Source organism: Natator depressus, chromosome 16 (assembly GCF_965152275.1).
Source record: "Natator depressus isolate rNatDep1 chromosome 16, rNatDep2.hap1, whole genome shotgun sequence".
Classification (NCBI taxonomy): Eukaryota; Metazoa; Chordata; order Testudines; family Cheloniidae; genus Natator; species Natator depressus.
In genome coordinates, this window is record NC_134249.1 from 1,554,077 (window position 1) to 1,581,965 (window position 27,889).

The 27,889-nt window shown below is 44.5% G+C and overlaps 1 protein-coding gene across 9 annotated transcripts in view; it reads left to right on the plus strand.

Annotated features, from left to right (window-relative positions):
• Nucleotides 1-27,889, plus strand: part of FKBP15 (FKBP prolyl isomerase family member 15) — a 112,060-nt gene that overhangs the window by 76,247 nt on the left and 7,924 nt on the right. For 7 of the 9 annotated variants that reach the window (XM_074973893.1, XM_074973894.1, XM_074973892.1 and 4 more), the window contains exons 18-26: nucleotides 41-135; nucleotides 1,980-2,082; nucleotides 2,675-2,707; nucleotides 4,665-4,836; nucleotides 21,950-22,086; nucleotides 22,370-22,525; nucleotides 23,352-23,504; nucleotides 26,804-26,896; nucleotides 27,484-27,609. In XM_074973893.1, the coding sequence (XP_074829994.1) occupies nucleotides 41-135; nucleotides 1,980-2,082; nucleotides 2,675-2,707; nucleotides 4,665-4,836; nucleotides 21,950-22,086; nucleotides 22,370-22,525; nucleotides 23,352-23,504; nucleotides 26,804-26,896; nucleotides 27,484-27,609 (1,068 nt within the window). The remainder of the gene's footprint in view (nucleotides 1-40; nucleotides 136-1,979; nucleotides 2,083-2,674; nucleotides 2,708-4,664; nucleotides 4,837-21,949; nucleotides 22,087-22,369; nucleotides 22,526-23,351; nucleotides 23,505-26,803; nucleotides 26,897-27,483; nucleotides 27,610-27,889) is intronic. The other 2 variants (XM_074973890.1, XM_074973895.1) reach the window with 1 other exon arrangement.

Genomic DNA, 27,889 nt, shown 5'->3' on the forward strand with positions numbered 1-27,889 from the left:
AATAAGGTGACTGTGCTCATACTCTGTGGTTACACCTTAGGAGAACGAGAGGTTGAAGCAGGAGATATTTGAGAAGAGCAGCCGGATTGAAGAACAGAATGAGAAGATCAGCGAATTGATTGGGCGGAATCAGCGGTGAGGAATGGGCGAGTGCAAAACTGCACTTTCTCTTTTGCCTGTAGAGGAGGTCTTCATTTCACTGCCAAATGGAACAAAGATTACTGAATTCAGGGACGGGGTCCTAGATTCTTTGGGTTCTAGCACAAGGACATGCCTTTCTTGTAGGTACTTAAGGTGTGCATATCTCTGAAACTGGGGCTGGGCATAAACTTGGAGCACAGCAGGCAGGTAAAGACCTGTTGTTGCCTTTCCTGACCACATCACAATAACAATCCTTATGGCCAAAGGGAGATGGGTCTGCTCTCTCTGGTTATTCTTATTGCTGCTCCTTCAGGTCAAATGGAGAAGGGTGCTGGTGCATGGGAAGTATTCCCAATTTATCACCGTTCTCAGATATGTGCCGTACAATGTCTCTAGAATGGAATGGTCTCCCAAAGGAAGTGGTGAAAGCCTCATCACTTGAGATGTTAAACATTTCATTGTACTGCAGCAACACTGCTCTCTTGGCAGGAGGATGGAGCAGAGATACTAACCAATTTCCTCTATCTCCAGATTCCCCAATGTTTCTGTAACTTGCATCATACTGTCTCTCTCATCTGGAATACTGTGTACAATCCTAGTCACCCATGTTCCAGTCTTTAAATTCATTTTGAACTAGTGCAACGAAGATGATCAAGGGAATGGAGGACTAGAATGCTAGAATGATCAAGGGAATAGAGGGCCTGTCTTATGAGAGGAAACTAGAAGAGCCTGACTTGTTTGTTCTAGCAGAAAGGCAGCTGAGACGGGATATGATTGCTCTCTCTAAATACATTAGGGAGATAAATACCAGGGAGGTTGAGGAGCTATCTTAAACTGAAGGACAGTATTGGCACAAGAACATATGGACGTGAACTGGCCATGAACAAGTTCAGGCTGGAAATGAGAAGAGTTCTAACCATTGGAGGGGGAGGTTCTGGAACAGCCTTCCAGTAGGAGCTGTGGGGGCAAACAACTTAATTAGTTCTAAGAGAGTAGGACAAATTTGAGTGAAGTTGTGTGTTGGTGCTGGTCAGAGCTCAGCAACCATGGAGCTCACTTCCAATTTATCTCTTATGTTCCTAAAGCTTATGCTTCAGGATTTCAGCCAGCCAGGAAGGGAATTTTTTCTCCCAGTGTATTCTGGGTGGGTTTTTTCCTTACCTTGGAAGCATCAGGGATGTCTATGGCTAGAGACGGGACATTGGGCAGGATGGGCCAGGGCTCTGAGATGACACTAAGCATTCTGTCTCTCAGGTGCTTGGCTGGTTCTTGCTCACATGCTCAGAGTCTAACTCATTACATATGTTACATCAGAAAGGTATTTACCCCAGGTCAGATTGGCAGTGACGTTGGGGGGTTTCGCCTTCCTCTGCAGCATGTGGGTGCATGTCATTTGCCAAGATTATCTGGGTGTATATCATTTCATCATTTCCCTGGCATTGAGGGGGGCCTCAAGTACTGGTACACCTCAGTCCCTCCTATTCTGTGCCTCTGGCACATAATAATCTAGTCTCCTGTGGTCTGTAGTGCTTTGATTTTGTTTTGGTTGTTGGGTTAGCGTGCAAGTGTTGGGTGGTATTGGTGGCCTGTGCTGTACAGCAGGTCAGACTAGATGCCCTAATGGGGTCCCTTCTGGCCTTAAACTGACAGATCTTAAATATCCACATATCCCTAGTTGCATTTGTGTGCAAGACATCACACAGAGTTGTTTTGGAACTTATTCTGTTCATGAGGCTTTTTCACAAACACTGTTGTCTTTTTCTTCCACAATAGGCTTTCACTTCAAGTCCCCTTTTGTGCTTTGTGCTCAAGTCATTTTCTATGATACCCTTTCCTAGGTATGTTGAACAGAGCAACCTGCTGATGGAGCAGAGAAACAACTCATTGCAAACGACAAATGAACACACTCAGGCAAGGGTGTTGCATGCAGAGCAGGAAAAGGTAAACTAGCCAAGCAATAAGTATAAACACAGAGCTCTGACCAAGGCTAGAGAAGGGTTTGCAGTTCTATCTAACAGACACTGGGGATTCTGACCTAAAACTCTCCTAAAAAGAGAACCCAGGGGTTCTCAATCATGGATTCTAAAGCCATTACCTTAGTTTTCATTCTGATCTGTCTAGGTGTTTGCATGGCCCCAGCACTGTAGCATCTGTGCTTCTATTGCATAAGGCTTAAAGATGTCTTAGCTTGGATATTCTTTCAATTGCTAAATTGGTATGGAAGGTACAAAAGTTACTCTTAACTTTCTCTTTTCATACACACAGTAGCTTAGCTACCATTTGATTATTAGCAGGGCCTCATAACTATTTCACATTTGGAGAGATTTAGCCCCTTTTTAAACATGGCTTCACTGCTGTTCTTTCTGTTTTTGAGCTTTTGCAGCTGTCAAATAAGGAATAGGTTGAATGCTTCTCTTGTCACATTTTAGCCCCTGTAATGCCACACTTAGCTGTTCTAAGTAATTAATGCTTTTGCCTTTCTACTTGGCGTTCTTAACTCTTCCTGTTTCCTGTCACTGCTTTCTCTTCCCAGCACATGCTGCCAGTGGATCGGGGCTGGGACCAGGTGAGGCAGTGTGTCCCTGACTCTCTAGAGCCTTGGGGTTTCTCTTCCATAACCTACAGTTTACACATGCCTCTAACTTTGATAAAGTCTCTTTCTGAGCTGAAGATTCTCCTGCATCTTTACAGTCCACAGCCAACACTTTTTGGCAGGAGGCTGGGTAGGAAGAATTGTGAGCAAAATCCTTTCAACTATTTGAACTGAGTGGATGAAAACTTGCTAACCTTAGGAGTTCAGATACTGCTGCACAGAATACAGAAGTTAATGGGAGGGAAAACAAACAACAAACCCCACTCTTTTTTACCTAGGCTGATTTCAGCACAGAAACAGGTCTTTGTTTTCCTTTGAGTTTATGAAAACTGCTGGAGGCAGCCTATGTGGAGATTTAAAAAAAAAAAAAAAAACACCCACAATTTACAAGCTGCATTCGTAATGATCTTTTTTCACCCTTCCAAAAGAGGAGAACAAAAGGGAATGCTGTGCTAGGAACTATGTTAATATATAGTCATCACTGATCACTTCACATTGCTCATCCACAGATGCTTAATCCACAGGTACTGGTACTTTGTTGTTTAATTAAGTGATCACACAATTTCTCCCACTGGGGAAGTGTGATTGGCAGCCCAGTAACTAAGATACTTTGGAGAGAGGTCTCTAAGTAAGATTAATGAATAGCCACAGTGTCAGTCTCTGGTGTACAGAACCATTTTACAAGTGTGAGACCAGCAGCAATTCAAGACCTGAGGTAGTTCTCTGAATGCCAGCAAGTAGCTAGCCCAAGAGGAAATTGGGCTGGAACTATGTGGGGCACAACAGAGAACCTGTTCGGAATCTGAATGTAACTTTTAACTACAATAGGAACTGTTTAAGTTCCCACTATTATCATGCAGCCTGTCTTTACAGCATATCCTTCGTGAATTTTTGGCCCTATCCCAAAAGACTTGGAGCTGGATCTAGTTTGTATCCTTTTCCTTGAGAGGCTGTGAGCCTTTTCAGTTTTTTTTAACATGTAATTAACAAGTTGTCTGTGAGAGCCCCTATTAGATCTGGCTTCCTGTGAATCACTGACTTGAATAAAATCCAAATGTAAAAGCTTGATTAGAACAGTGATCACTGTTAAAGTATCTAATACTTGCACTTTACAGTGAATAACTTGGCAAGCCAGAAAAATACCTTGACAAATTAGTATGTACCTAACCATCTTGCGAATGCAGAGTACACATCCTGCTCTGAAATTCCCTCTCCACAGCCAGTCTTCATAAACTGATCCCTGTACTCACTTGAAAATAGTCTGCATGTCCACTCCCATCTGACAGCTACCCATCCCAAACAGCTTTATCCCCATGAGCATATCATCCGGTCCATTTTAATTGTTTGACAAATCTAGAAGGGCAGGGGCAGAATTGTAACGTCAGACTTGCTACCCTGGCACAGTCTGTTTGCAACCTGAAGAGAGCTGGGGGTGGCAGACTCCTGTGAGGCTTTTTCTGGGCAATTAGGCTTTGATGTCTCGCTGGCCAGCTGGTAGTCCCAAAGGGGTGAACAGAGCAGCCAACCAGTGAAACACGTCTTTTTCAGAAAAAAACTTCCTGAAGTGACCTGCTTTAATCTGTCTTGGAGATGAGGTTGTCGCCAGCCACTAGAATAAATCAGGGTGGAGCGTGTGGTCAAATAGGGCCCACAGTGCTCTACTATGTGTCCCAGAGCCACCCTGTTTTTAATAGGGCAGTGAGCCTATCCCTGCATGCAGTGCTGCTGCCCCTCAGCTCAATATACAGTGCTTCATCTTTGGCCTGCAACTTCCATCAAGCTGTATCTCTAATGGAGGAGGGTGTCTGACATCTAGTTATGCAAACCAAGCATGGAATCTGGGCTCCTAGCACTGCCCTGTGAGCCAACTTTTGGAAACCCCACTTAAGTACTCAGGAGTTCTGATATTTCCCCCTGTTCTGTGCTACAGGTCAAAGTTGCAGAGAAGCTGGCAGCTGCTACAGCACAGGTCTCCCATCTGCAGTTGGAAATGACTGCTCACCAGAAGAAGGAGATGGACCTGCGCACACAGCTGACCACAGCCCTGCAGGAGGCAGAGATGAATGAGGCACAGCTCAACAAACTGCAAGCACAGCTAGCCGGTAGGGGGTCGGTCAAGGGGGTGGGTTCTATTGCCTAGATCATGATCTAGTTCTCTGTTAACTTGGTCAGCTGTATTGGTGACCTTAACTCTATACTTCAGTGGCAGCTGTCTGAATTGCCAAAAAAGATATATTTAGCATAATGTGCCTTAGCTTTCAGCTAGAGGGGCCAACTAGGGGAGAGAAGGAAGCTCTGGCTCTACGTGCAAATCAATGCTTCGCCTCCCTGCTGAGACTGCCAACAAAAGAGCCTGTTAGGATGGCCTCTAATGTTGAACCTTCCTGTTAGGTACTGGACGGAGCCCACCAGCCCATCGCTTTTGTCTCTACTGAGCTATACTAGATTTAAACTGATATACTAGTGGTTCCCTTTCATCCACTGAGGGTGGCCCTGCCAGAGAGTATGGAAGTCCTTAGTGAGTCGTACAACTAAACCCCTCTTGCAGTTGGGTCAACTAGTCCATCTTCATATAGCACCATTATCCCAAAGATTACTGAAGCCAGTTCTAGTGTGGAACACAACCAAGGCTTAAGAGAGGAAGTCAATAATTAGCACAGGGGCAGGGATTAGTTAGGCATAATGGAACTACCTGAGTTTGGACTGCATGTGAGATACACCTGCTTTCTGACATTAGCATCTCTTGGGTGAGGAGCCTTGTTGAAATGCAATGGTTCAGAATATATGCACTAACCTGCGGAGCCTCCTGCTTCCTTCCATAAGAAGCTATGGAGATAAATAGCTTGGCAAGATAGATAAAAGGATATGACATTTAGATGAATGAAATGACATGGGTTTCAACAGTCCTCATACTCTGACAGCATAGGCTGATCACCAGAGGGGGTCAAAAAGAAAGCTTCTCCTCCCCATACTTAATATTGCAAAGCAGAATGCAAAACCAAAAAATTGACTGAACACTTCAAAGCTTTTGCTGCTTTTTTTCTCACCACTCAGTCTCCTGAATTCTCCTTGGTAACATGCCTGGAAATGGGGAAGGAGGGCCATACAAAGTCTGCCCTGTTTGCAAATGTGGCTTAATGATGTAGATGGGTAAAAAGTGCCTTGTTTCTATGGCACATTCAAGGCTGGAGGAGCCCACAAAATAAAATGCTCTGAGTTCTTTGCAAATGTTCCTCCAAGAGCAGGTCCTCCTCTCCACTTTTTCTCTTCTACCTTTTCCTTCAGACTTGGATTAAGCTCCTTCATGGGATAGAGACTTTGTCATGCACACCAGTAGTGCTTTGCAACTGGGTAGCTTCTCAGCATTCATTGGCTGTTTAGTGGACATAACCTGCTGAATGTTTTGCAGACTGTGCAGACTCTAGTAACAAAGTTAATTTCCCTTCTTGGTGAAATCAGTGATTGGAAAAATGAAAACCCATATATTTCACCATGGCTCAATCTTGATTCTTTCCGGGTAAACACAGATCTGGCCTTAAGTAATGTTGTTAGCTGAGACACTGTTCTTGCAATTTCTGCTTCATCTAATTAGAGACCCCTTTTTAGCTCACTATTTAGCTCACTATTAAGCTTTCCTTGGCTCTGTATAGGCGCTTGCCTTCAGGAGACTGTGTACTAAGAACCTGAAGAGGAGTTGTTAGCTGTTCGTTTGTTTTTCCCCCACTATACTGACCAATTCCTCCGGCCCCCAGGCTGAATCCTGGCTGCTCTGTCTTCAACTGACATTCTGCTCAATCTGGTAGTAGAGAAGCTGTCAAGGTTCCTTCCCCACTCTGAACTCTAGGGTACAGATGTGGGGACCTGCATGAAAAACCCCTTATACTTATTTTTACCAGCTTAGGTTAAAACTTCCCCAAGGTACAAACTATTTTAACTTTTGCCCTTGGACTTTATTGCTGCCACCGCCAAGCATCTAACAAATATATAACAGGGAAAGAGCCCGCTTGGAAACGTCTTTCCCCCCAAAATCCTCTCCAAACCCTACACCCCCTTTCCTGGGGAAGGCTTGATAAAAATCCTCACCAATTTGCACAGGTGAACACAAACCCAAACCCTTGGATCTTAAGAACAATGAAAAAGCAATCAGCTTCTTAAAAGAAGAATTTTAATTGAAGAAAAAAATAAAAGAATCGCCTCTGTAAAAACAGAATGGTAAATACCTTACCGGGTAATCAGATTTAAAACATAGAGAATCCCTCTAGGCAAAACCTTAAGTTACAAAAAGACACAAAACCTGGAATATACATTCCATTCAGCACAACTTATTTTATCAGCCATTTAAACAAAACAGAATCTAATGCATATCTAACTAGATTACTTACTAAGTTCTAAGACTCCATTCCTTTTCTGTTCCTGGCAAAAAAACAACACACCGACAGAGAGAGCCTTTGTTTCTCTCCCTCCCCCCACCCCAGCTTTGAAAGTATCTTGTCTCCTCATTGGTCATTTTGGTCAGGTGCCAGCGAGGTTATCCTAGCTTCTTAACCCTTTATAGGTGAAAGGGTTTTTCCTCTGGCCAGGAGGGATTTTAAAGGTGTTTACCCTTCCCTTTATATTTATGATGCCCCCCAAATCACAGATAGGGTGAAACGCTGGCTGTGATCTTTTCCTGGAGCTCTAGGAGAAAACAGAGTTAATAAGACGCATGTACCTCTAAATATATACTACCAAGTGTATAAAGACTAACAATATTTTCCACATCTCAAGGACGATTTTAACCAGTTGATTCTGGGAAACTTTCACGGGAGAGTGCATCAGCCACTTTGTTAGAAGCTCCTGAGATGTGTTGGATGTTGAAATCAAAATCTTGGAGAGCTAAACTCCACCGAATAAGTTTTTTATTATTTCCCGTGGCGGTGTGAAGCCATTGTGGCGCAGCATGGTCGGTTTGCAGGTGGAAACGCCATCCCCAAACATATGGGCATAGCTTTTCCAGAGCGTAGACAATGGCGTAACATTCTTTTTCACTGACTGACCAGTTGCTTTCCTCTCAGACAGCTTCTTGTTGAGAAACACTACAGGGTGCAATTCTTGATCCGCTCCTTCCTGCGTTAAAACTGCTCCCACACCACGCTCGGACGCATCTGTGGTTACTAGGAACGGTTTGTCAAAGTCTGGGGCCCTTAGCACAGGGTCAGACATGAGTGTTGCTTTAAACTAGTTAAAGGTCTTCTGACACTCTTCGGTCCACTGAACGGCATTTGGCTGTTTCTTTTTGGTTAGGTCTGTCAGTGGGGCGGCGATTTGGCTGTATTGCGGTACAAATCGCCTATAATATCCGGCCAAACCTAAGAAGGATTGGACCTGTTTCTTTGACTTTGGGACAGGCCACTTTTGGATAGCATCCACTTTGGCCTGTAGGGGGTTGATAGTTCATTGACCAACCTGGTGTCCAAGGTAAGTCACTCTGTTTAGGCCTATTTGACACTTCTTAGCCTTAACCGTTAGTCCTGCCTCCCTTATGCGCTCGAAGACTTTTTGTAGATGTTCCTGGTGTTCTGCCCAGGAATCTGAAAATATGGCCACATCGTCAAGGTAGGCGCTGGCATATTCTCCTAATCCCGCTAGGAGACCATCTACAAGTCTTTGGAAGGTGGTGGGTGCATTCTGCAGCCCGAAAGGGAGTACATTAAATTCATACAGCCCAACATGAGTGGTGAAGGCTGACTTCTCCTTGGCGGATTCATCTAGTGGGGCGGGCTCTTTCCCTGTTAGACGTTTGGTGGTGGCAGCAATAAACTCCAGGGGCAAAAGGTAAAATAGTTTGTACCTTGGGGAAGTTTTAACCTAAGCTGGTAAAAATAAGCTTAGGGGGTTTTTCATGCAGGTCCCCACATCTGTACCCTAGAGTTCAGAGTGCGGAAGGAACTTTGACACGGTGGCAGCTGTGGGATTTTAAAGGTGTTTACCCTTCCCTTTATATTTATGACAGAAGCGGACTGGGTGCAAGCAGAAGTGCAGGTTTTTTTTTTTTTTCCTGGCAGCAAAATGTCAGATTTGCAGTAGCTTTGGTCAAGAGTCCTGACCTGTCCTGGCTTCCCCTGGGCCAGAAACCTTTCCACCTCTTTGTTAAAACAGCTAGTTTCCCAGGTGTCTTCCATGTAGGAGCCATACAGACTCTGAAGGGTTAATTCTGTCAATATGTAATATACCAGTGTTTCTTTAGGGTAATAAAATCAACACAAGTAGTCAGTTACTTCATTGGATATCTTTGGAGTTTAAGAGGTCATTGCGCAATGAGAGACAGACTCTTATAAATGTGATGCAGTTCTGCAAAAGGCTAATATCATTGTGGGGGTGTATTAACAGGAGTGTTGTATGTAAGACTTGGGAAGTAATTGTCCCACCCAGCACTGGTGAGGCCTGAGCTGGAGTACTGTGTCCAGTTCTGGGTGCCACACTTGAAGAAAGAGGAGGACAAATTAGAGTCCAGAGGAGAGCAACAAAAAACGGATTTAGAAATCCTGACCTATGAGGAAAGGCTAAAAGAACTCTTGAGGGAAAAAGACTGAAGGGCAGGGGGTGTTAGGGGGCTTATTCCTTCACCCACTTACTTCCCTGGTCCTTCTCGCATGAACAGAGAGCAACAATACCCGAAGTCCAAAGGTGCAAACAATTCAATGTTTATTGGGGTGAACTTCCAGCAAGCATGATTCCAGTTTCCTTCCTTAGTGTCCCCCTTCCCAGCTCTGACACCACAGAGCCTTACCTGTGTCCCTGTTCCCATTCCTGCCCTTAGCTAAACATGATTCCAATTTCCCCACCCCCATTCCCTGTTCCCATTTCCCCCCCCACTTCCTGATTGCCTGCAGACTATATAGTAAAACTTGAGTTCTGCTTAGCTATACCTTAACCAATCATTTTACTAACCAATCCTAACATATTGTAACATGATTATTTAACCAATTATATCCCACCATCTTAATTAGTTTACACCCAGCAAAATTAATTGTACAGCAGACAGAAACAATCACAGAACCAGATAGAGATTATACAGACAAACAATAGGGAAATGGGGACTACAGTGATAGAACAACAAAGAAATGAGGATTTCACATCCCAGCTATTGATAAGTGAGTTCTTGCCAGGCAGGATGCTATCAAACTAAGTTTCCTTTTACATCTTCTAGGCACTTCCCTTTCTCTGGAGGCGATAGGCATTATCAGGACAGGATTGTATTCCTAACACCCCAATAGCACCTTATTTCAATGTGACTAGTTTGGAATGTGAGGATGTGACCATCCGCTTCCCAGCTTATGGCTGCCTCTGCTGCTTAGCCAAAGATCTTAGCCTAAGCACAGGGCCTCAGACTCTCACAGTAAGAGAAGGCCCTTACACTGGCAGACAGTGATTTTGATTCTTTCTTTTATACCTCTATAACTAGCTAAGTGATAAGAAAAAAGAAAAGGAGTACTTGTGGCACCTTAGAGACTAACCAGTTTATTTGAGCATGAGCTTTCATGAGCTACAGCTCACTTCATCGGAGCTGTAGCTCACGAAAGCTCATGCTCAAATAAACTGGTTAGTCTCTAAGGTGCCACAAGTAATCCTTTTCTTTTTTCTTTTTACGAATACAGACTAACACGGCTGTTACTCTGATAAGTGATAAGAATACATCTAAATTCTTAGAGTATAGGCCTTTACAGACAGGCCTGAATATCTATATCCTAATGGGGGGATCCGATAACTCTTCATATATGTTAATGGCTGTTGTTATGAGTACTGATTGATGGTTCTTCTTGTCCACTGAAGGTAGGACAAGAAGTAATAGGTTTCATCTGCTGCAAGAGAGACTTAGGTAATAGGAAAAACTCTCTAACTATAAGGGTTGTTAAGATCTGGAATAAAGTTGTGGAATCCCCATCGTTGGAGGCTTTTAAAAATAGGAGGGACAAACACCTGTGTGCGGGGGGGCTGGACTTGATGATTTCTCAAGGTCCCTTCCAGTCTTCCATTTCTGTGATTGTGTAAAAGACCTGTTTAACTCTTCCCGTGATCTTTGTACACATTTGGGGAGTCCCTGATTTCGATGGGTTCTGAGCCACTCTTTGAGACAAGCCTCAGTCTGATTATCACAGCTCCATGATGTTGAGTTACTGTTTACCGCAGTGTCTTGCTGATCAACTGTCACGATCCTAGTATGCATCTGTTTTGGGTTTGTTTTCATTTCTGCTGTGCAACATTTGTGGGTCACGTTCTGTATAACAGTCTCTAAGCAGCTAATGATGGAAACAAAACTTGGTTTTTCTGGGTCAGTAATTTTATCCCACTTGAAGAGGCCTCTTCATGCTTGTTGAACAGATACTCTGCTTCATGGAAATACAGCTCTAGACAAGCTAAGGCATTTAATAATCTCTGCAGAGCTGAACTGTGCACCTCTTTGGAGTTCTTGGCCTTGAGCTCTCCACCCAAGCCACTGAAATGTTCAATAAAATGGATGAAATATGCTCCCTTCCAGCTAAATAGCTAACTTAAAATGGAAATGACATGAGGACACACTGTGGATTCAGTGAAGAATTAATCAGCCCCAGGTAAAATTATTTCACAACCTCTCCTCCATCAGGGCAGGGAGCAGTAGAAACGGTAAAGTGCAAGTGGCTCAGGCACCTGAAGGTGTGTTGTGTGCTGCTTCGACTGAGCTCCCTTCTGTCGCGCATCTCCCTTATGCAGGCCGCACATCTGCTGCCCGCCTTTATGGCAGCTTGTCATAAACGTACAGCTACAGGTAGCATAAAATCCGTCCTTTACCTGTAAAGGGTTCAGAAGCTCAGATAACCTGGTTGGCACCTGACCAAAAGGACCAATAAGGGGAGAAAGGTTTTTCTTTGTGCTCTCTCCAGACAAAGAGAGGGACCAGGCAGGGGGAAAAAACCCTCTTCTAAACCATACCGAAAATAAGCCTCTAAAATTACAAATTGTAAGTATAGCAAAAAAAATGCATTAGTTTCTTTTGTTTTAGCTTGTGAATTTTCCCTGTGCTAAGAGGGAGGTTTATCCCTGTTTTTTGTAACTTTAAAGTTTTGCCTAAAGGGGAATCCTCTGTTTTTAAATCTCATTACCCTCTAAATTTACCTTCCATCCTGATTTTACAGAGGTGTTTCTTTTACTTCTGTTTAAGGAGAGAAAAAAAAAAAACACTTTATAATAATCGGCTAGGTTTTTAGTGTCCTAAAAACCTAAGGGTCTGGTCTGTGCTCACTTTGTTTACCTATCTGGTTGGTAGATTATTCTCAAGCCTCCCCAGGAAAGGGGGTGAAGGGGCTTGGGGGGATATTTTAGGGAAACAGGAACTCCAAGTGGTCCTTTTCCTAAATCTTTGTCTAACTCACTTGGTGGTGGCAGCAATACTCATCCAAGGACAAGGAAGGATTTGTGCCTTGTGGGAGTTTTTAACCTAAGCTGGTAAAAATAAGCTTAGGGGGGTCTTTTTTGCGGGTCCCCCCATCTGTACCTCAGAATGGGGAGGGAACTCTGACATGGTGGTAGAGGTGGGATCATTTTAAACCAAAAGCACAGACCTAAGGAGTTTAAAAACATTTTTTCTTTTGACAGGTTTCAGAGTTGCAGCCATGTTAGTCTGTCTGCGCAAAAAAAAAAACAGGAGTACTTGTGGCACCTTAGAGACTACCACATTTATTCAAGCATAAGCTTTTGTGGGCTACAGCTCACTTCATCAGATGCATTGAATGGAACATATAGTAAGAAGATATATATACACATACAGAGAAGGTGGAATTTGCCATATAAACTGTAAGAGGTTAATTAAGATGAGCTGTTATCAGCAGGAGAAAAAAAACTTTTGTAGTGATGATCAAGATGGCCCATTTAGACAGTTTACAAGAAGGTGTGAGGATACTTAACAGTGGAAATAGATTCAATATGTGTAATGACCCAGCCCCTCCCAGTCTCTATTTAAACCCAAGTTAATGGTATCTAGTTTGCATATTAATTCAAGCTCAGCAGTTTCTCGTTGGAGTATGTTTTTGAAGCTTTTCTGTTGCAGAATTGCCACCCTTAAGGCTTTTACTGAGTGGCCAGAGAGTTTGAAGTGTTCTCCTACTGGTTTTTGAATGTTATGATTCTTGATGTCAGATTTGTGTCCATTTATTGTTTTGCATAGAGACTGTCTGGTTTGGCCAAAGTACATGGCAGAGGGGCATTGCTGGCACATGATGGCATATATCACATTGGTAGATGTGCAGGTGAACGAGCCCCTGATGGCGTGGCTAATGTGATTAGGTTCTGTGATGGTGTCACTTGAATAAATATGTGGACAGAGCTGGCATCGGGCTTTGTTGCAAAGATAGGTTCCTGGGTTAGTGGTTTTGGTGTGTGGTTGCTGGTGAGTATTTGCTTCAGGTTGGGGGGCTGTCTGTAAGCGAGGACTGGTCTGTCTCCCAAGAGCTATCAGAGTGAGGGATCATTTTTTCATGCTCAAATAAATTGGTTAGTCTCTAAGGTGCCACAAGTACTCCTTTTCTTTTTGCGAATACAGACTAACACGGCTGTTACTCTGAAACCTGTCATTTTTTCAGGATAGAGTATAGATCTTTGATGATGCATTGGAGAGGTTTTAGTTGGGGGTTGAAGATGACAGCTAGTGGCATTCTGTTATTTTCTTTGTTGGGCCTGTCCTGTAATAGGTGACTTCTGGGTACTCCTCTGGCTCCGTCAGTCTGTTTTTCACTTCAGCAGGTGCGTATTGTAGTTTTAAGAATGCTTGATAGAGATCTTGTAGGTGTTTGTCTCCGTCAGAGGGATTGGAGCAAATGCAGTTGTATCTTAGAGCTTGGCTGTAGACAATAGATCGTGTGGTGTGTCCTGGATGGAAGCTGGAGGCATGTAAGTAAGTATAGCAGTCAGTAGGTTTCCAATATAGGGTGGTGTTTATCTGACCATCACTTGTTAGCACTGTAGTGTCCAGGAAATGGACCACTTGTGTGGATTGGTCTAGGCTGAGGTTGATAGTGGGATGGAAATTGTTGAAATCATGGTGGAATTCCTCAAGGGCTTCTTTTCTTTTCTCCTGCTGATAATAGCTCATCTTAATTAACCTCTTACAGTTTGTATGGCGAATTCCACCTTATATATGTGTGTATATATATGTATATCTTCTTACTATATGTTCCATTCAATGCATCCGATGAAGTGGGCTGTAGCCCACGAAAGCTTATGCTCTAATAAATTTGTTAGTCTCTAAGGTGCCACAAGGACTCCTGTTTTTTCTTTTGGCTGCTTGGAAAGCAGGGAGGTGGTTGTTGTTTTTTAAAAGGACACTTTTTTTTTAAGCTGAAAGCAACTGGAGCTTTTTTTCTTTGCCTGAAGGCAGAGCAGTTAAGTCCTGCAAGGGAATTCACAAGCTTTTTTTTTTCTTTCCTAGCTCTCCGGTTAGGCTAGGCTAAGCGCAGAAAGGCTAAAATGACACACACAAAAAAGTGCCGTCTAAAAAAACCTGAAATTAGTCAGATTTAAAGCTGAAAAAAGACGGGGGGGGAAAAAAACCATAAAAAACAAATGGCCTTAAAGCATTTGGAGTTGAAAGCAGAGGAGAGAAAACAGGCAAAATGCTTGGAGATGGAGTTAGAGCTGAAGCACTTAGATCTGGAAAGGGCTAAGATGGGTCTACCGAATAGCCCTAACAATTCTTCCCCAAAAATCCACAAATGGGAGTCCACAGTTTAATAAATCCAGTGATATTGCTAAATATTTCATCACCTTTAAGAAACTGTGCACTCTCCATGCAATTCCTAGCAATCACAAAATGACCACATGGGTAGCAAAATTGACTGAAAGAGCTCTAAACATATTTAACAAGATGCCTATTAAGGATGCTTCTGACTATGGTAAATCTAAGGTTTTGGTTTTAAAACAATTTCAAATTACACCTAAAACTTACAAAGTAAAATTTAAAGCCCTTGAAAGAGGGCCTGGACTAAGTAATGTTGCTTATGTAAACCAAATGAAGGATCTGTTAGATAAATAGGTCAAAGAAAGGGGTGTAATTAGCTTTGAAGGAATGTGTGATTTGATTGTCCAGGAGCAGTTCCTGACTGACCAATAATGATGTAAAACAGTGTTTATGGAATAAAAAAATGAACTCAGCAAAAAGTCCTTGCTTCTTATGCTGATCAATATGAACAGTCCCAGACCGTCAGAAAGGCAGGGCAAATCGGAACAAAACGGGTGGAGGTAGCAAAGAGGAAAAACCCTGGTCACAGTTTGGGTGGATACCAGAAGGGACACCCCAAGACCACACCCTACCACCGGGGGCAGCTCAAGGCCCCAACTACACCCAAAGAAAACCCCAGACACCTTATCGTCCCACCACACTATTCTCCAGCAACCCACCTCGCCCCAGTGACCAGTCAGCTGGACGATGTTTTAAATGTAACGAGCTGGGGCATGTGAAGGCCAACTGCCCCAAAAACCCCAACAGATTGTAGTTCATTGCACCGGGGTCACACCAAAGGTCCTCAGGCCCAGATGCCTCCCAGATACCCTCAGAGCAAAGGGACTCTGTGAGTGTGGGCGGGAAGAAGGTTTTCGCGTGGAGGGACACTGGAGCACAGGTGTCAGCTAACCACCAATCCTTAGTGGACCCCAAATTTATCAACCCAAAGGCACAAGTGACGATTCAACCCTTCAAGTCAAACTCTTTTGACTTGCCTACAGCCAAGTTGCCTGTCCAGTACAGGGGCTGGTCAGGAATGTGGACTTTTGCGTCTATGATAATTATCCCATTCCCATGCTGCTGAGGGAAGACTTGGCCCACCATGTGAAGCTAGCCCAGAGGGTGGGAATGGTCACCCGCAGCCAGGCTAGGCAAGCCTTCCCACCTAGCTCTGTTCCTGAGCCTTCTACCAGGGCTCCGTCTGTGTTACCAGAGACCCAGACTGAAGTGGTGGAACCGGATCCCAGGCCAATGTCTGTGACAGCAGTAGTGGATCCAGTTGCAGAGACCCAGCCAGAGACAGGCCCAGAACTGGAATTGGAGGAGCAACCAGCACCAGAACCATTGCCAGCCCCGAGTTCAGCGCTTGCAACCCCAACACCAGAGGGCCCCACTGAGCCCGCCCTGGCAGCAGCAGCTGAACCCGCGCAATAGGCTCAGCTAGAGCCTGAACCCCAACCTAGCACACCCGCGGAGAGCGGGTCACCATCCCTGGAACCAGCCCTGTCCCCCGCCCCCCGCATCGCTTCCCGAGGGACCAAGCCCAGGTCCACCATCCAGTGAGGAACTGAGGTCTCCAGCATCAAGGGAACAGTTCCAGGCAGAGCAGGAAGCAGATGAAAGCCTCCAGGGAGCTTGGACAGAGCAACCCACCACCTCTCAGCTCTTCTAATTGATCCCAGTTTGTGGTAGAACAAGGACTTTTATCCAAGGAAACTTTCTGTTGGGCACCGGGAGGACTGGCATCCGCAGAGACAGTTGGTAGTTCCAACTAAGTACCGGGTAAAGCTCTTGAGCTTAGCCCACAATCATCCTAGTGGCCATGCTGGGGTGAACAGGACCAAAGACCATTTGAGGAAGCCCTTCCACTGGGAGGGAATGGGCAAGGATGCTTCTACCTATGTCCAATCTTGTGAGGTGTGCCAAAGAGTGGGAAAACCCCAAGACCAGGTCAAAGCCCCTCTCCAGCCACTCCCCATCATTGAGGTTCCATTTCAGCAAGCAGCTGTGGATAATCTGGGTCCTTTCCCAAAAAAGACACCCAGAGAAAAGCAGTACATACTGACTTTCATGGATTTTGCCACCCGATGGCTGGAAGCAGTAGCTCTAAGCAACACCAGGGCTAAAAGTGTGTGCCGTGCATTAACAAACATTTTTGCCAGGGTAGGTTGGCCCTCCGACATCCTTACAGATACGGGAACTAATTTCCTGGCAGGGACCATAAAAAGCCTGTGGGGAAGCTCATGGGGTGAACCACTTGGTTGCCACCCCTTACCACCATCAAACAAATGGCCTGGTGGAAAAGTTTAATGGAACTTTGGGGGCCATGATACGTAAATTCGTAAATAAGCAAGCCAGTAATTGGGACCTAGCGTTGCAACAGTTGCTCTTTGCCTACAAGACTGTACCACATCCTAGTTTAGGGTTTTCACCATTTAAACTTCTGTATGGCCGCAAGGTTAAGGGGCCATTACAGTTGGCAAAGCAGCAATGGGAGGGGTTTACGCCTTCTCTAGAAACTAACATACTGGACTTTGTAAACAACCTACAAAATGCCCTCTGAACCTCTTTAGCCCTTGCTAAAAAAAAAAACTCTAAAAGATGCTCAAAAAGAGCAAAAAGCCTGGTATAATAAACATGCCAGAAAGCATTCTTTCAAAGTCGGGAACCAGGTCATGGTCTTAAAGGTGCTCCAGACCCATAAAATAAAAATTTTGTGGGAAGGGCCATTCACGGTCCAAAAGCTCCTGGGAGCTGTTAACTATCTCATAGCATCCCCCACCTCCAACCGAAAGCCTAAGGTGTACCGTGTTAATTCTCTAAAGCCCTTTTATTCCAAAAAATTAAAGGTTTGTCAGTTTGTCAGTCCTGGTGCAAGTGCTGGAGGAAGCAACTAGGGGCAGAGCTCTTCTTGACCTGCTGCTCACAAACCGGGAAGAATTAGTAGGGGAAGCAAAAGTGGATGGGAACCTGGGAGGCAGTGACCATGAGATGGTCGAGTTCAGGATCCTGACGCAAGGAAGAAAGGAAAGCAGCAGAATACAGACCCTAGACTTCAGAAAAGCAGACTTTGACTCCCTCAGGGAGCTGATGGGCAAGATCCCCTGGGAGAATAACATGAGGGGGAAAGGAGTCATAGAATCATAGAATATCAGGGTTGGAAGGGACCTCAGGAGGTCTTCTAGTCCAACCCCCTGCTCAAAGCAGGACCATTCCCCAGTTAAATCATCCCAGCCAGGGCTTTGTCAAGCCTGACCTTAAAAACTTCTAAGGAAGGAGATTCTACCACCTCCCTATGTAACGCATTCCAGTGTTTCACCACCCTCCTAGTGAAAAAATTTTTCATAATATCCAACCTAAACCTCCCCCACTGCAACTTGAGACCATTACTCCTTGTCCTGTCCTCTTCTACCACTGAGAATAGTCTAGAACCATCCTCTCTGGAACCAACTCTCAGGTAGTTGAAAGCAGAAATCAAATCCACCCTCATTCTTCTCTTCTGCAGACTAAACAATCCCAGTTCCCTCAGCCTCTCCATGTCTAGCTGGCAGCCGGTATCAAGTGGAGTGCCCCAAGGGTCGGTCCTGGGGCCGGTTTTATTCAATATCTTCATAAATGATCTGGAGGATGGTGTGGATTGCACCCTCAGCAAGTTTGCAGATGACACTGAACTGGGAGGAGAGGTAAATACGCTGGAGGGTAGGGATAGGATACAGAGGGACCTAGACAAATTAAAGGATTGGGCCAAAAGAAATCTGATGAGGTTCAAGGACAAGTGCAGAGTCCTGCACTTAGGATGGAAGAATCCAATGCACCGCTACAGACGAGGGACCGAATGGCTCGGCAGCAGTTCTGCAGAAAAGGACCTAGGGGTTACAGTGGACAAGAAGCTGGATATGAGTCAACAATGTGCCCTTGTTGCCAAGAAGGCCAATGGCATTTTGGGATGTATAAGTAGGGGCATTGCCAGCAGATCGAGGGACGTGATCATTCCCCTCTATTCGGCACTGATGAGGCCTCATCTGGAGTACTGTGTCCAGTTTTGGGCCCCACACTACAAGAAGGATGTGGAAAAACTGGAAAGAGTCCAGTGGAGGGAACAAAAATGATTAGGGGTCCGGAACACATGATTTATGAGGAGAGGCTGAGGGAACTGGGGATGTTTAGTCTGCAGAAGAGAAGAATGAGGGGGGATTTGATAGCTGCTTTCAACTACCTGAAAGGGGGTTCCAAAGAGGATGGCTCTAGACTGTTCTCAGTGGTAGCTGATGACAAAACAAGGAGTAATGGTCTCAAGTTGCAGTGGGGGAGATTTAGGTTGGATATGAGGAAAAACTTTTTCACTAGGAGGGTGGTGAAACACTGGAATGCGTTACCTAGGGAAGTGGTGGAATCCCCTTCCTTAGAAGTTTTTAAGGTCAGGCTTGACAAAGCCCTGGCTGGGATGATTTAATTGGGGATCGGTCCTGCTTTGAGCAGGGGATTGGACTAGAACCTACAGTCCCTTCCAACCCTGATATTCTATGATTCTATGATTAACGCCCAGGGAGGAGAGAATGCTAAGTGGCCTGAAGGTGTCTACTACCAAAAAAAAAAAAGTGACAGTGGCGTGGAAAAGGTAAATCTTTCCATAACCCTTGAACGTATGCAGCAACAGCAGATCAAAGAGCTCTGCACTAGCTTTGCGCCAATGTTCTCAGCCACCCCAGAACAAACCAAACGGGCATACCACTCCATTAACACAGGTAATGCTTGCCCAATTAGAGCCCAGCCTTACCGGGTGTCTCCTCAAGCCAAAACTACTATAAACCGGAAGATCCAAAACATGTTACAAATGGGTGTAATCTGCCCCTCTAACAGTTCATGTGCATCTCCAGTCGTTCTAGTTCCCAAACTAGATGGAAAGATACACTTTTGCATGAACTACCGTAAGCTAAATGCTATAACTTGCCCAAACAGCTATCCAATGCCACGCACAAATAAGCTATTAAAAAAACCGGGACGTGCCCAGTTCATCTCTACCTTAAACTTAACCAAGGGGTACTGGCAAGTACCGCTGGATAAATCTGCCAAGAAAAGGTCAGCCTTCGTCACCCATGTCAGGCTGTATAAATTTAATGTGCTCCCATTCAGGCTGCAAAATGTACCTGCCACTTTCCAAAAACTTGTAAATAGTCTCCTAGTGGGATTCGGAAAATCTGCAGTCGCCTACCTTGACAATGTGGCCATCTTTTCTAATTCGTGGGCAGAACATGTGAAGCATCTGCAAAAAGTCTTCGAGCGCATAAGGGAGGCAGAACTAACTGTTAAGGCTAAAAAGTGTCAAATAGACCTAAACAAAGTAACTTGCCTTAAACACCAGGTGGGTCAAACTATCAACCCCTTACAGGCCAAAGTAAATACTATCCAAAAGTGGCCTGTCCCAAAGTCAAAAAAAAACAGGTCCAATCCTTCTTAGGCTTGGCCGGATATTACAGGCGATTTGTACCGCACAACAGCCAAGTCTCCACCCCTAACAAACCTAACCATAAAACACAGCCAAATATAGTTCAGTGGACTAAAAAGTGTCAAAAGGCCTTTAACCAGCTTAAAGCAACATTCATGTCTAACCCTGTGCTAAGGGCCCCAAACTTTAACAAACCTTTCCTAGTAACCACAGACGCATCCAAGTGTGGTGTGGAAGCAGTTTTAATGCAGGAAGAACCGAATCAAAAATTCCATCCTGTCGTTAGCAAAAAACTGTCTAAAAGGAAAAGGCACTGGACAATCGGCAAAAAGAAATGTCACACCATTGTATAAGCTCTAAAAAAGCTACGCCCATACGTTTGGGAACGGCATTTCCACCTGCAAACCAACCATGCTGCACTAAAGTGGCTTCATACCGTCAAAAACAATAACAAAAAACTTCTTCGGTGGAGTTTAGCGCTCCAAAATTAAAATTTTGGAATACAACACATTTCAAAACCTTCTAACAAGGTGGCTAATGCACTCTCCTGTAAAACTTTCCTAAAATCAACTGGTTAAAATCGTCCTTAAAATGTAAAAAAAATATTGTTAGTTTTTATATAATCAGTAGTATATCTAAAGGTGCATGTGTCTTATTAATTCTGTTTTCTCTTAAAGCTCCAGGAAAAAATCACAGCCAGTGTGGAGCAGGCTGTCCAGCACTGTCTATAATTTGGGGGGCATGTCATAAATATACAACTAAGGGTAGCATAAAATCCTTCATTTACCTGTAAAGGGTTAAAAAGCTTAGATAACCTGGTTGGTACCTGACCAAAAGGACCAATAAGGGGAGAAGATACTTTCAAATCTGTGGGGGAAGGTTTTCTTTGTGCTCTCTCCAGACAAAGAGAGGAACCAGGCAGAAAAAATACAACCTTTCCTAAACCATTCCTAAAATAAGCCTCTAAAATTACAAATTGTAAGTACAGCAAAAAAATGCTTTAGTTTATCTTTTTTGTTTTAGCTTGTAAATTTTCCCTGTGCTAAGAGGGAGGTTTATCCCTGTTTTTTGTAACTTTAAATTTTGCCTAAAGGGGAATCCTCTGTGTTTTAAATCTAGTTACCCTGTAAATTTACCTTCCATCCTGATTTTACAAAGGTACTGCTTTTACTTTTTTTTCCTTTATAATAAAGTTCTGTTTTTTAAGAATCTGATTGGTTTTTAGTGTCCTAAAAACCCAAGGGTCTGGTCTGTGCTCACCTTACCTATCTGGTTGGTAAATTATTCTCAAGCCTCCCCAGAAAAGGGGGGTAAAGGGGCTTGGGGGGATATTTTAGGGAAACAAATACTCCACGTGGTCCTTTTCCGTAATCTTTGTCTAACCCACTTGGTGGTGGCAGCAGTACTCATCCAAAAACAAGAAAGCATTTGTGCCTTAAAGTTTTTAACCTAAGCTGGTAAAAATAAGCTTGGGGGTCTTTCATGCAGGTCCCCACATCTATACCCCAAAGTTCAGAATGTACCCTAACACAGCTATTCATATTTTCCCTAGGATCAGTATCAAGGATATTTATGCTCTCCTCCCACCCCAGCTCAGGAGTCTCTCAGCATTTATTTTATTAACTTTATTGCCAGCGTTGGCTACGAACTGGGCTGTATTGAGTTGTCCTATCACAAGACAGACAGTGAGACCTTTGTAAAAACCAGCTCAAGAGGGGGAGGTGGGACTGGTGCTTTCTCAGCCTTGTATCTTTTGAGCCTTGTTGAAAAATGACAGCTTTTATAATGGTGTTACTGTAATCATTGGTGCTGAGGCCATTACATGGAGGGGAAGGTGTAGAGCAGATGACCTGTTTAAATATTTGGAAATAACCCCCACACAAGAGCTTTGAGTGTTCCCATGTCACAGGTTCTAGTTCCCATAGAAGCCACTAGACCCTTCTGTGTTCTACTCTTGCTATGAGCTCTAAGTTTTCTCCCACTCAGATTAACCTGAAATATGAAGTGTGGAAACCCACAGTGAGCTGTGTTCTTGCAGAGCTCCAAGAATCCTCAGAAGACATGCAAGCTAAATTCAGAGCTGAGAAGCAGAGCCGCAGGCAACTGGACCTGAAGGTTACGGCGCTGGAAGAAGAGCTTGCAGACCTGAAAGTGGAGAAAGAGAACCTGGAAAAGGTAGGCCCAGGCATCTGCATTTCAGGGGAGATGCACAGTTCCAGCTGTATGCTAGTGTTTCTGCAGACCCACACGAGGCAAGCCAAATTTTGGATTGGCAACTCTTTCCCTACAAACAACACAGTTTTGGCACATCAGTTCAGGAGTGCACTTACATAGATTTTAAAGTTCCTTGTACGTTAATGATAGTAATGACAATGAGATTGCCCACAGTGCCCCAGGGGATGAGACACTATCTGGATGCAGTCCAGACCTGTGCTCAGACATACTATCTGTTCTCCAGAATCTTGCTGAGAGGAAGAAGAAATCCCTCTTGGAGAGAAGCCAGGCTGAGGAAGAGATGGATGAGATTCGCAGGTCCTACCAGGAAGAACTGAACAAACTTCGACAGCTCCTGAAAAAGGCACGGACTTCAACTGATCAAGCAGCAGCAGAGCAGGTGAGGGGACCTCCTCCCATTGGATAGGTTTGTGTGAGTTCCAACTGGAAAGCCTGTTGATTATAGATTGCAAATACACATTGGATAAAGCTGCATCAGTTGCTCAATGAAGAAATAGCACCCTGCTTCACTAAGGGGATTTGTCTCCAGTGCTTCTCCTCTGCTTTGCTGGCCTTTGTTGGCTTTGCCTTTACCTCCTGCTCCAGGATTCTTACCGATGACTCCAAAGAACTATGTAACCCAGGCAGACAGGAAACTATACTAGGTGGGGAGTAAGGAAGGCTCCTAACTTCAAAAGAATGGGCTGTGATTCTGAGTTTGGTCTCCAGCCAGCTGTTATGTGGCTTTGGGGCAACAGGAGCAGCCTCAGTCCTGATGAGTGCAAATCTTGCCTGCTTGGTCTTCCAGAGCAAATGATGCAGTGATCAGAAGATAGCCAAGAGGCGTACACCCTTGTGCCAACAGAGCAGAGCTCCTTTTTAACTGGTCAGAGTGGAGTTGGGGAAGAGTAGAGTTGTTGGTAGAGGGAAGGGTGAACGGGGCTCCATCGTTGTTGGGGACCCTTCAAATAGCATCAGCAACTGGTGAAGCAAGGGGCTGCAATCTGAGCCAGCATTAGAGAATTGCCCTCCCATGGAGGATAGAACTGTGTTTTGTGTGAGGAGGAAATGCTGCAGGGATAGAACACCAACCCCAAGATGGCAGAACTAGGTAGGAGAGTTTGCCTTGCTCCGGCCCCACCCCAGAATTCTCTGCTCATAAGAGTGAATGTGACTGTCATGTATTGGTAGTTCCCTGCTAATCACTTCTGTTACTTCATGGGCAGCTGTCACTCATTCAGGCAGAGCTGGAATCCGAGTGGGAAGCAAAATGTGAGCGCATGCTGGTCTCTGCCAAGGAGCAGCACTTACGGCAGTATCAGGAGGTGTGTGAACAGAGAGACTCCCAACAGCAGTGCATCACCCAGCTGGAAGAGAAGGTAGACTGCCCTCCCTTGCTAACCACTTGTCTATACATTCACTTCTCCACCTCCTTCCCACATGCTGTTGTCCTTCGGAAGCAAATGGGAAGGGTGTAGTGGGGAATCACGTACCCAGGAGTGCTCTGCCACCTTGGTGTGGCTAGTGTTTTCAGTTTCCTGGCTTCTCAGAGGAGATGATGGTTCCCCTCTTGGCTGGAGGATGTGTCTGGATGTTGCCCCCCTTAACTCCTGGGTGGTTGGGATTAACGAGGAGACTGGCTGCTGATGTATTAGCAGGGGTTCTGTATGGGGCAGAGAAGGGGCATGCTGACCTCAGGACAGAATTAGCTAGCGGGAAATGCTGCAGCTGATGTCTACCGAGCATGACAGTTTTTCTGAGGGGAAAGGTCTGATAGGTCTGGTGGAAAGGGAATAGTAAAATGCATCTCTGCTGCTGATTAAATGAAACATAAAGAACCAAAAAAGTGCCACCATAGCTAAACAACAAAGTAAAAGAAGCAGTGAGAGGCAAAAGAGCATCCTTTAAAAAGGTGGAAGTTAAATCTTATTGAGGAAAATAGAAAAGAGCATAAACTCTGACAAGTAAAGTGTAAAAGTATAATTAGAAAGGTCAGTAAAGAATGTGAAGAACAGCTAGCCAAAGACTCAAAGTAATACCAAAAAAATGGTAAGTACATCAGAAGCAGGAAGCCTGCTAAACAACCAGTGAGGCTATTAGAGGATCAAGATGATAAAGGAGCAGTCAAGGACAATAAGGCTATTGCAGAGAAACTAAATGAATTCTTTGCATCGGTCTTCACAACTGAGGGTGTGAGGGAGATTCCCAAACCTGAGCCTTTCTTTTTAGGTGACAAATCTGAGGAGATTGAGGTGTCATTAGAGGAGGTTTTGGAACAAATTGATAAATTAAACAGTAATAAGTCACCAGGACCAGATGGTATTCACCCAAGAGTTCTGAAGGAACTCAAATGTGAAATTACAGAACTAACAACTCTGGTATGTAACCTATTATTTAAATCAGCTTCTGTACCAGATGACTGGAGGATAGCTAATGTGATGCCAAGTTTTTAAAAAGACTCCAGAGGTGATCCCAGCAATTACAGCCCAGTAAGCCTGACTCAGTACTGGGTAAGCTGGTTGAAACTAAAATAAAGAACAGAATTGTCAGACACAGATGAACATCATTTGTTGGGGAAGAGTCAGTGTGGCTTTTGTAAAGGGAAACTATGCCTCATCAATGTACTAGAATTCTTTGAGGGGGTCAACAAGCATGTGGACAGGGGTGATCCAGTGGATACAGTGTACTTAGATGTTCAGAAAGCCTTTGACAAGGTCCCTCACCAAAGACTCTTAAGCAAAGTAAGCGGTCATGGGATAAGAGGGAAGATCCTCTCATGGATTTGTAACTGATTAAAAGATAGGAAACAAAGGGTAGGAATAAATGGTCCGTTTCCAGACTGGAGAGACATAAATAGTGGTGTTCCCCAAGGGTCTGTACTGGGACCAGTCCTATTCAACATATTCATAAAAGATCTGGAAAAGCGGGTAAACAGAGAGGTGGCAAAATTTGCAGATGATACAAAACTACTCAAGATAGTGTGATGGGGCAAGGCCAGATGGCTATAGAAAAGTAGTGGGAGACAGATATATTAGCTCCAGGCTAAACAAATCCCTGGTACCAGGTTAAGTGAAATGGAAGCTGCTCCAGGTCAATTAAGACACCTGGGGCCAATTAAGAACTTTCCAGAAGGCAGGGAGAATGCTAGGTTGATTGGGACACCTGAAGCCAATCAGGGGCTGGCTGAAACTAGTTAAAAGCCTCCCAGTCAGTCAGGTGGGGTATGCATGTCAGGAGCTGTGGGAGGAAGATGCGCTGTTGGAGAGGCTGAGTAGTACACACCATATCAGGCACAAGGAAGGAGACCCTGAGGTAAGGGTGAAGTGGAGCTTGAGGAAGTGAGGGCTGCTGTGGGGGAAGTAGCCCAGGGAATTGTATATGTCATGTTTCTAAAAGGTCAGCTACCATAGCTGATACTATTAGGGTCCCTGGGCTGGAGCCCGGAGTAGAGGGTGGGACCCCTTTGCCCCCTGATTAATCACTGAGGCTGGGAGATAACAGAGACTGTGCAAGGAAGGATAACTTCTCCTCACCTCCTTCGCTGGCTTATGATGAAAATGGCTCAGTAGACTGTGACCCTTGTCTCTAGAGAAAGAAGGGTTACGTGGAGGGTCATTGAGCCTCTGAGGCTAGCAAAATCCTCCGGGAAATGCGAAACCCACGGAGCCAAGGACAGAGCTTTGTCACAATAGTTAAGTCCAAAACAGACTGTGAAGAGTTACAAAAGGATCTCACAAAACTGGGTGACTAGGGGCAACAAAATTGCAGATGAAATTCAATGTAGATAAAAGGAAAGTAATGCACATTGAAAACATAATCCCAACTAGACATATAAAATGATTGGGTCTAAATTAGCTGTAACCACTCAAGAAAGAGATCTTGGCGTCATTGTGGATGGTTGAGTGGATGTTTTCAGAGAATGTGCAGCGGCAGTCAAAGTGAACAGAATGTTGGGAATCCTTAAGAAAGGGATAGATAATAAGACAGAAAATATCCTATTGCCTCCATATAAATCCATGGTATGCCCACATCTTGAATACTGTGTGCAGATGTGGTCGCCCCATCTCAAAAAAGATGTATTAGAATTGGAAAAGGTTCAGAAAAGGGAACAAAAATTATTAGGGGTATGGAACAGCTGCCATATGAAGAGAGATTAATAAAACTGGTACTTTTCAGCTTGGAAAAGAGACGACTAATGGGGGGATATGATAGAAGTCTATAAAATCATGACGGGTGTGGAGAAAGTAAATAAGGAAGTGTTGTTTATTCCTTCACATAACACAAGAACTAGGGGTCACCAAATGAAATTAATGGGCAGCCGGTTTTAAAACAAACAAAAGGAAGTATTTCTTCACACAATGCACAGTCAACCTGTGGAACTCTTTGCCAGAGGATGTTGTGAAGGCCAAGACTATAACAGGTTCAAAAAAGAACTACATAAATTGATGGAGGATAGGTCCATCAATGGCTTAGGATGGGCAGGGATGGTGTCCCTAGACTGTGTTTGGCAGAAGCTGGGAATGGATGAGAGGGGATGGATCACTTGATGATTACCTGTTCTGTTCATTGCCTCTGAAGCACCTGGCATTGACCACTGTTGGAAAGGCTAGGTGGGCCTTTGGTCTGATTCAGTATGGCCGTTCTTATGTATGTTCTTATAATTTTTTGTTTTTTTCAGCTCTCCACTCTGAAACGCTCTAGAAATGTTGAGGAGCAAAAACTCTTTGTGTTTCAGGAGCAGCTGGCGCAACTGGGGCCGATCAACGAGAAGGTAAAGGGTGAACACTGAGGCCAACCCTCACTTATGTATTATCTTGACTGAGGCCACCGATGTTGTCCCATTGGGAGAAAGGGAGAGCTTTGTGTTGCTTCCAGTGGCTGATATGGGCCCAGTGACAGGATCCAGCCCTTCTACCAGAGAAGGCTGCTGCATAGCATCCTAGTGCAGTCATGTCCCCTCTTTGACATCCCAAGGTTGGGGGAGTCCACAGGCTCTTCCTTCCCACCATGACTATTATCTTCACAGGGGTGGGGCGATGGTGTCTGTTGCTGGGACAATTCTGAGGGAGTTTTGTAAATGCCTCAGCTAGTGAAATCCTGCATAAAGCTGCTTTAATCAGGAACAGGAGAAAATTGCAGCTTGTGTGTGTTCTGCCTGTTAGGAGCTCTCTGCAAATTTTAGGCTTTTGTTGTTGGTTTTTTGTTTGTCTTTGCAAGAGATCTAAAAAATCATGGCATTGTGAACAAATGTGCTTCTGTCACTAACCTGTCCTGCTGCAAACTGGGCACAGCAGTAGCAAGATGTGAATGTCAATGAGGACCTATTGAGCTGCTCTGACTTCCTGTTTCCTTTGACAGTATTCAGTCCTACAGTCCCATGTTGCTGCCCTGAAGGCTCGCTATGAAGAGCGTATCAGGGAGCTGGAGAAGGGTTCTGTACTAGAAAATCAGGAGAGATCTCCGCCTGCAGACACTACAGAGGAGGTGAGCTGGCCCAGCCAGGGTGGTCTGGTTTACCCTCATCAGAGAAGTTCTCTCTACTCCATGTGTACCCTGAACTTTTTCCCTAGGTAGGGGGAGAGTTATTTATTAAAGGTATTAAGGCAGTACCTTATTCTTTGGGGGAAGCGTACCCAGAGGATGAGCTTGTTCCTGTGTAGAGTACTACTCCTATCAGGGGCCTTGGAGGGAAAGATGCAGTGTGACTCCTGGTGTGAAGTCCTGACCCCTCAATACAGATTACAACTCATAGATTCATAGATAC